Source organism: Cebus imitator, unplaced genomic scaffold (genome assembly GCF_001604975.1).
Source record: "Cebus imitator isolate Cc_AM_T3 unplaced genomic scaffold, Cebus_imitator-1.0 Scaffold501, whole genome shotgun sequence".
NCBI lineage: Eukaryota > Metazoa > Chordata > Mammalia > Primates > Cebidae > Cebus > Cebus imitator.
This window is the reverse complement of record NW_016107816.1, coordinates 882,391-891,287: the sequence shown is the minus strand read 5'-3', so window position 1 is coordinate 891,287 and position 8,897 is coordinate 882,391. Positions and strand designations below refer to the sequence as shown.

Below are 8,897 nucleotides of genomic sequence, written 5' to 3'. Positions count from 1 at the left end.
CAAACAAAGCCCTGGGAGCAGAGCTGGGTCTGGGAAGGAGACCAACCAGGAAGGCCAAGCAGGGATTGCAGGGAGATAAAGAAGCCTATCAGGGAGGGCAGGGCGAACAGAGGGCAGTAACCCCTGCCCCAAACCCCCTGATATATGGTCCCTCCATTCCAGAGGGGGTCAAATCTATAACTGCTAGGAACAGGAAGGAACAGCCAAAAGTACACAAGACCCATTTCGTAAGACATGCAACACAAGCCGCAGTTCTGTTTGTTCTCTGACAATGTAAACATCATACATTTTTATTAATAGAGAAAATAAAAAGCAAAGAATCCACATGAAGCTTTCTAGGGAACTCCCATCACTGCCATGTGCAAGAAATCTGGGCATCACCCTCGTTTCAGCTCTGTTGGCCAGGGAGCACGAGGTCCCTCCAGGTCGGCGCTGGGATGCTCGTGACCCAGGCACTTCTGCCTACATGAGCGCCTTTCTCCATCAATACAATATTTAAAGTTATATTTTATGGTTGTTGGATAAAGATAAATATGTTGATACTGTCTACTAAAACATTTTCTTCAGCCTAAAGGTTAATGTCTTCCTTCTGATGTTAAAGACACAGAACAACTTCAGAGGGGGCCCAGGGCACTGCGTGCCTGGCACTGTGCCGACTGGCCGGCCCCACAGGGGACGCGCCCTGGTCACGGTGTGAGGGGCCCTGGAGCCCAGAGGGCACACAGGTCGGGAGGGGAGGGGTGGCCTGGGCCCTCAGCTAGCTGAGAGTGGATTCCAGCTCTTGGAAGAAAATGAACCAGACTTGGTTCTTAGTAGACGGGGCGGGGGGCAGGGCACATGGGGACGAGGCCGAGATCCAGGCACTGGTGTCGCCCGGTCCCCAGAGTAAGCAAGGACTGGAGGGAGAACCCGGCGGGGCCTGTAGCCAAGGGTCCCCCACATCGCCGCTCCCGACCTTCCGCTTGGGGTCCTTGGCTCTCCCTTGATGTGGGGCACGGCGGACCCAGAGCCTGGGGTCAAGCTGCCGTGGGGGGCGCGGCACGCTCCCGGAAAAAGGCAGGGGCCGGGGCGCAGGGCCGGGCAGTGCCGGCTCTTTTCTGATGGATCATCTGCCTCTCGGTTTGCAGCCCCCGGCCTGAGAACCCAGAGAGCCCCAGATGGCCCCTCTGCCCGGTCACAGCCGCTTCCGGCAGCAGGGGGCGCCCCCGCGCTGGAGGTGAGAGGCCGAGGGCCCGGGCGCGGGACCACAAAGGCAGCTGGGCCCAGAAAGAGCCCCGGGAAGAAGTCCAGTTGGAAAAATAAATCAAATGTTAAAAATAATGCACCGCCCCGTCGCCTGCACCCCACCTCTAAAAAGCCCTTTCCCGTCTGGGGCTCTCCCTCCCTGGGCTGTGCCAAGACACCAGCTCCCCCCACCCCGTCCAGGAACACACACGTGTCGACGGGCAGGAAGCCTTGGGGCGAAGGGCGGAGCTGCCCTCCCCGCTGAAGGTTAGGAGTCCGGACAGCCCCCCGGGCCACTTGACTTGGTCTAAAAATAAACACGGGAAAGGGAAGCAGAGACCCACCCTCCAGAGAGAGCCTGGTGGGGCTGCCTCTGAAGACTGCGCGAGGCTGCTCCCGCCCCCACCTTACGACAGGAGCCCACTCCGTGTTCTTATTTGTAGTGAAAACAAACGTGGCCCTTTCAGTAGCTGAGGACAAACACGAGACGAGCACAGCGAGGGACAGACGTTGAGAAACAAAGGGAGGTGTGTAGGAACTGCAGGGCAAAGGCAGGCAGAACGAGTATTGCAGCAGCCCTTCCTGCGTGCTGGGAAGAGCTCTTGGCTAAGCACTGAGATTGCAGCATTTGTTTTGATAGCCAGGCAAGGAGTCACAAAGTCAGGCAGGATCATGGAAAATGGGGTGACAGAGGGAGAAGTCCAGCACGCGGGCTCTCCTCTAAGGCCTTAACCTAGTCCTTATCTCTCTCCAACCTCTTTACAATTTTCATCCGTGAAAACTGAAGCCCAGATAAGTTAAGTAACTTGCTTAGGGTCACACAGCAAGTTGGCAAAAACAAACATACACAAAAAAAGAAATCAGGGCCGGGCACAATGGCTCACGCCTGTAATCCCAACACTTTGGGAGGCCAAAGCAGGAATATCACCTGAGGTCAGGAATTCGAGACCAGTCTGACCAACATGGTGAAACCCTGTCTCTACTAAAAATACAAAAATCAGTCAGGTGTGGTGGTGCATGCCTGTGATCCCAGCTACTTAGGAGGCTGAGGCAGGAGAACCGCTTGAACCTGGGAGACGGAGGTTGCAGTGAGCATAGATGGTGCCACTGCACTCCAGCCTGGGCAACAGAGTTGAGACTGTCTCAAAAAATAAAAAATGACAGATAAAAATAAATCAGGAATGCAAGACCCAAATAACCGGGCTCCCAGGCCCCTGTTCGTGGTCGATTTGCCCTTGGAGCCATTCGATCAACCAGTAATTACGGAGAGCCTGCTACGTGTTAGGCCTTACCCTGAGCCTGGTTTCTCAGGTATCTTCTACCAAAATCCAATCCATACACCACAGCTCAGCAGAGCTCCTCTATGGTTCTTCTCTAGACCTGATCCCTCTCTGAACTGCAAGGCCGTGCCTTTAATGGGCTTTTGGCATTCGGTCTCCAGATCTCCCTTCTCATCTGAAGGGCCCTTAGGAGAACAGAGAGTAAAACCAGCCTGTTTCCAAACTGGCCCGTCTCAGGGACTGGGGACCTTTGCCCCCGGTGACAGACACAGACGCGACGCACTGCAGAACAGCAGAGTGAAGTGACTCCTGCAGATGGTTTGATGGGTCTCTGGATCATCCCTGCTTATAACATTTTCCTTTGCTAGGTGCTTTCAACCTATCACGTAATCTTCTAACAACCCTCTTGGTTGGAACAGGTGTTAGCCCCATTTCACAATTAAGAAACTGAGGCTTAAGAGGATTAAAGAGTGAGAGAGGACAGACAGCTCTTCCTTACAGAAGTTATCCCAACTAGTAAATGGGAGCGTTCCCCCTCCAGGAGTAGGCACTTAATTTCCTTGTCCTGGAGTTGGATCTCGCTTAGTGATTGGCTTCTAATGAATAAAACATGGCAACGGAAAATAGTAACTCCACAGTGGACAGAGCTGGCAGTCACCACCTGGACCACGAGATCAAGGTAAACATCACCAGCAGTAAGTCCCGTTGGTACCATGTACCCCTTGAATAATGTGATGAGGACGACATTTCACCTCTGTGTGGCACTCTTCCCCCCAGAGCATATCCCCAGTCTCAGACACACCCAAATTGAAGGACACTCTACAAAATCCCTCCCTGTACTCTTCAAACTGTCAGAAGTCAGGCTGGGCGCCATGGCTCACACCTGTAATCCCAGCATTTTGGAGCCTGAGATGGGCAGGTCACCTGAGGCCAGAAGTTCCCAACCATCCTAGCCAACAGGGTGAAACCCTGTCTTTACTAAAATTACAAGAAATTAGCCAGGTGTGGTGGTCGGCGCCTATAATCCCAGCTACTTGGGAGGCTGTGGCAGGAGAATCATTTGAACCTGGGAGGTGGGGGTTGCAGTAAGCCGAGATATCGCTACTGCACTTCAGCATGGCGACAGAGCGAGACTCAATCTCAACAAATAAATGTCAGAAGTCAGGAGAAAACGAGGAAAGATTGAGAAATGGTCACAGACTGGACACATCCTAAATTGCAACCTGGCATCCTGCACTGGATCCTGGCACTGGGAAAGGACATGAGTGGAAAGAATGGTGAAATCTAAAAAAAAAGTCTGTAGGTTAGTTAACAGCAATATACCAATATAAATTTGCCAATGTAAATTTCTTAGTTTTAATGAATGAATTATACTCACCTTCAAAGGAGAACTTGCCGCCTCGAGACCCCAGGGTTGGCAGGAAGGGCACAGAGCTCTCTGGGACAGCACCCCTTTTTCCAGGAGTCAACCAGCCATGTTTTTTTCTGAGAAGTCCTACAGTCTCTCTGGGCAAAGTGTAGTGTTACAGACTAGAGAGGAGGTGGCAAGAGTCTGACGCTGCAAGATTCCCCCGTCTTACCTTCTACAGGCTTTTTAGCTTCTAACGAAAACCATTTTAAATTTCGAAAAATGAATCTAATTTATTTAGTTAGTATAAATCATCTAATGTATTTAGTTAGTCCACATAATGAAATCCTTATTCAACGACTGAGGAAACTTTATGGCCCCAATCCATACCCACCTCTGCCACAAGAAGTGTGGTTTCTATCGATCAAGCAGAAGAAAGGATATCAGAAAAAAAAAAAAAAAAGAAGTGTGGTTTCTGCTTCTCAGTAGCAATGAGGTCTCAGCCAGCATTGCATCGGAGCTTAGGTTCCTAACTTGGGTTTGGGAAGGTTAGAACGCGAGGAGACAGGGGAGTCACAGGCAAGGGGTGGAGAGGGGGCAGTCTGAAGCCAATGAGCCTTCCTCCTGATTGCTACGGAGAGAAACATGGAGGAGCCTGGAAAGGCGGGACTTCTGGCTCCGGGATAGGTGGGATCAGGTGTCAAACAATCCCTGTGGCTCTGATTGGATCGTTTGCCCATTCCTAAACCAATCGCTGTAGCCGTGGGGATGAGGCCCGGCGTCGGTTAGATGTGGAGCGGGCATTCTGGGACTTAGGAGCAGGATCAGAACACATGAACCGTAAAGACAGAGGGGGGTCCTGGAGGGGCTGCTGCCAGAAGTCCGCTGGATGGATATGAGGCAGGCACAAAGCAACCACAGGAGACACACCGCCAAGATGAACCTGTCTCATTGGGTTCAAATACCTGCTCTTTCCTGGACCCATGCACTCACTAACGTTAGGGCAATCAGTATCCTGCCAATTCAAAGGGACTCCTATCTTGGTGAGAGCCTCCAAATGGGTTGAGAATTCAGTACAACTTAGCGAGTATAAGAATCCGTGTAGTACAGTGGAGGCATCCCTGCTGTAAACCTCCCACCACATGGGGCCCATGGTCCACCAGACCAATGTTTGTGGCTGTAAAACCGTTGCTCCCATTGTTAGCATGACTGGCTTTGTCACCACGGTCAGGTCCTCCCTGATTTGGGCCCTCTCTGAGTTAACTGCTCCCTCCTTAGGTCCCAGAGTCCCGTGTCCTCACCCTGGGGAGCATGTGCTATGATGCCTTAAAATTTCTTACCACCGTCTTGGCCTCTCCTGCTTGTCTGAGTTGTGGCTGTCTTCAGATCTCCCTCAGCACCCAGCACCCCACATGTTTTAGGGATGAGGGAGAAGTAGTAGGGGGTGCCATAGCTTAGTTTCAGCTTCTCCTGGCAGGGAATTGGAGCTTGAGACCGAAATGTATTTTGTTACTTAATTTAATTTATTTATTTAGGGATGGAGTCTCCTTCTGTCACTCAGGCTGGAGTGCAGTGTCATGATCTTGGCTCACTGCAAGCTCCGCCTCCGAGGCTCACGTGATTCTCCTGCCTCAGGCTCCTGAGTAGCCAGGATTACAGGCGCCCACCACCACGCCCAGCTACAATTTTTTTTTTTTTTTTTTTTTTTTTTTTTTTTTTTGTATTTTCTATTGGAGCTGGGGTTTTGCCACGTTGGCCAGGCTGTTCTCAAACTCCTGACCTCAAGTAATCCACCTGCCTCGGCCTCCAAGTGCTGGGATTACAGGTGTGAGCAACCGAGCCCAGCCTATTTTGTCACTTTAACTTACTACGAAAGTTTCCGAATGCACATGAAAGTAGGTGAGAATAAAAAACTTTCACGTATCTCCATCTAGTTTCAATAATTATCAACACTTTGACATTCTTATTTTGTCTACTATGTACTTTGGCTAGAATATTTTAAAAATAAATCCCAGTATGACATGATTTACCTATAAACACTTCAGAATATGAGTTTGAGATGTAGAATCACTGATTTTGGGGTTAAATGAACCTCAGAAGTCCTCCTGTGTTCAAATGGGCCTGGGTTTGGAAGCTCTGCAGTAGGTGCTCGGCTCTGGAAGACCCCGGCCCCAGGAGGAGGGGGTGTACGGCGGGTGCTGAAATCCGCTCTCTGCCTAGGTCCTGGGAAAATCCCCGCTGGAGTGATTGGCGTAGCTCTTCCTGGGCCCATCACAACTCGTCCAAATGAGCTCTTGCTTCCTCTTCTCCATCTCCGGCGTCATGAGAGCCATTTCATCTCCACACCACACCCTTGTGATTTAGGGAGCATCATCTCCATCAAAACAATTTCCCCTGCCCCTTATTATTTACATTTTACAAGCAAAGCAGTTTATGCTCGGAGAGGCTGAGGGACTTGCCCAGGTGGTGGAGGGAGCAGCGGAGTTCCCACCCAGCTCTGCTTGCCTGGCGGCACCCACAGCCGACCCTCAGCGTCCACTTCTGAGTTGATCCTGGGAAAGAGAATGGTCCATAAACGACTTCCTGCCCAATGGTAAACAGTGAAAAGCAGGCTCCTGTGTTTCTCGTGGTTGGTGGTAAACGTTGCTTTTGAAAAGTAGCTTTTGGGGAGGTTTAAGCTTCGTCTGCGAGAGAGATTGTAGGAAGTGTGTTCAATGAGTGGGGAAGTGTTACTTAAAGGCTTCCCAGCTCTGAACACGCACTGCAGGGGCCGCCCTCCCCCGCAGCACACTGCGAGGGCCTGTCCTCCAGCGCTGCCCACGCCCGGCCGTGGGCCTCATTCCCCACTGGATCTCCCGTCTTTGATGTCGGATAAACCCAATTCATCTCTTTCATATCACTACAAAGGAGCCTCTAATTACTTTGTTTAGACAGCCTCTTCTCCAAATATTAAACATTTGGTCTTCCCAGGCCCCCCAAGCATTTAACATCATCAAGGTTGTTGCAAAATCCACTTTTCCCTCAACTGTTTGGCAGATTCCTCTCTCTCCATTCCCAGCCTCCCTGGGCAGAGCTGGACACGTCACCCCACATATTCTTTTCCCAAGCAGGCTGCTCTGGGGACACAGCCCTTCTCTTCTGGTGAGAGGGTCGGGGAGCAGTGGGGTGGCCCTTGCCCGTTTCCTTCAACCTCAGCCGGGCTGGGAAGCCCTGGAGAAGCCTCAGGGAGATCCAAGGACTCAAGAGTGACCTGTCATGCCTGACGCAGGCATGTGGGGCAGCTCTGCCTTTGGAGGTGGCAGGCCCAGCACCGAGGCCAGAATGTCTGCTGGCTGGTGGGGAAACGGACACTTCCTGGTTCCAGATCAAAAACTGCCTTGAGTAGCTGCATCTCTCCGGACACCAGCTGCTGGGTACCTGCTGCTACAGTAGCCGTTCCTCCTTCAAAAAAAAAAAAAAAAGCACGCTAATCCTGGAAGCTGTCCCCCTCCCGAACCTCCATGGCCTGCCACCACTTCCTTCGGTGGAGAAGTTGGCTCACATTTCTTCCTACTCAACAGCAGCTAGTGTTCACCCTTCCAATGCCTCCCTCTTGGTCCCATGGCCGTTCGCCACCTGATGTCGTGGGCACAGTGCTATGTCATGGGTCTGTGCTATGCTCCCTATCCTGGTCTCTCTCCATGGTGTGGCTGGTCCCCGGAAGGACTGTGGCTTGGGGCTGCTCCCCAGACGTCCCTCCTGTCTTCTCATGGGCCTTGTTGCTCTGGCTGAGCAGAAAACAGCCTCCCCGTTCCCCCTGCCCTGCACCAATGCAGGGGTCAAGGAAGGTTTCCAAAGGGACATTTGAGCAGAATCTTTTCCTTCTCTCCTTCCTCTCCGTCCCCCCCGCCCCGCCTTCCCATCTCTCTTCTTTCTTTCAACTTTTTATTATGAAAAACTTTATTTTCAAAAGTAGAGTGTATAATGAGCCCCCATGTTCCTATCTCAGCCATTGTCCATGCTGATTGACCAGAGCCAATCTTGCTTCCTCAAAACCCCCTAGCCCCACTCCCTGCCCTCCAACACTGGACAGTATTGCAGCCAATTCCAGACAGCGATTGTATCATTCTCTCTGTAAACACTGCAGTGTGTATCTCTAACAGACAAGGACTTTTAGAAAAACATAACCACAGTATCACATGTAAAAATATAAACAATAGTCCAGTCAGTGTTTGAATTTCCCAAATTGTTTCATAATTGCACTTCTGTAAGCGGCTTGTTTGGATCAGGATGCTGAGAAGACAGACTTGAAGTGACTGAAGGGTGGTTACACATTTTCGTGTGAGTGTGGGGTGGTGGTGGTGATGGGGAAGGGCACCCTCACCATCTTGGACACACAATTGGCCTATGGCAAACAGCAGGGGCTCCCAATTTTTATTAACCTCTTCTGAACTCATTTGCAGCAAAACATTGCTCTTTAATGGTTTCCTGGTCAAAAATGTCATTTCAGACTCAGGGTGTGTGTCACTTCTTCCAGGCAGCCTTCCCTGCATCCTGGCCCTCCAGGCAGCCCAGGCCAGGTGTTCTTGTTCTATACCTGAGAGTCCACTGTCTTTCCCAGGTGACACTGTAGTTCCCTATAGTAAGCCTTCCTCAAGCGACTTGATCTCAGCCAACACAGGGGCAGCATGTGCGGGACACAATCGGGTCTATGTGCTACTGAATAAGGAGGAGGTCAGCCCTCATCCGTTTCTGATTTGCTGCCCTGTTGGTTTGCTTTCTTTAGGTGGGTTAGGAAGTGCCTCCTATGTGCCATGCATCTCTGAATTCCTCAGTGAATTCTCACAGCCATCATGTAAGGTGACATGACCATCAATTATCCCCATTTCACAGAAGAGAAACTGAAGCTCAGATTGGGTAAATTAATTGACCAAACCTCACAGCTGCTATATCGCAGGTCACTCCTACCTCCTGTTGCCCTACCCACCACCAGGGAAGAGCCATTTGGGCTGCTGGTCCTGGATGGAACATTCTAGAAAATGCCCACCGCAGAACAAGATGGCTCT

At 51.1% G+C, this 8,897-nt stretch overlaps 1 protein-coding gene across 1 annotated transcript; it reads right to left on the bottom strand.

Moving 5' to 3' along the window:
• Positions 1–252: 252 nt before the first annotated feature.
• On the bottom strand, positions 253–6,738 carry LOC108292731. Its single transcript, XM_017513808.1, has 4 exons — positions 6,615–6,738; positions 6,358–6,435; positions 3,883–3,942; positions 253–1,694 (listed from the first exon to the last, which is right to left on the bottom strand). The coding sequence occupies exons 1-4, from the start codon at positions 6,736–6,738 to the stop codon at positions 754–756; spliced, it is 1,203 nt and encodes a 400-aa protein (XP_017369297.1). The 3' UTR covers positions 253–753.
• Positions 6,739–8,897: the final 2,159 nt, after the last annotated feature.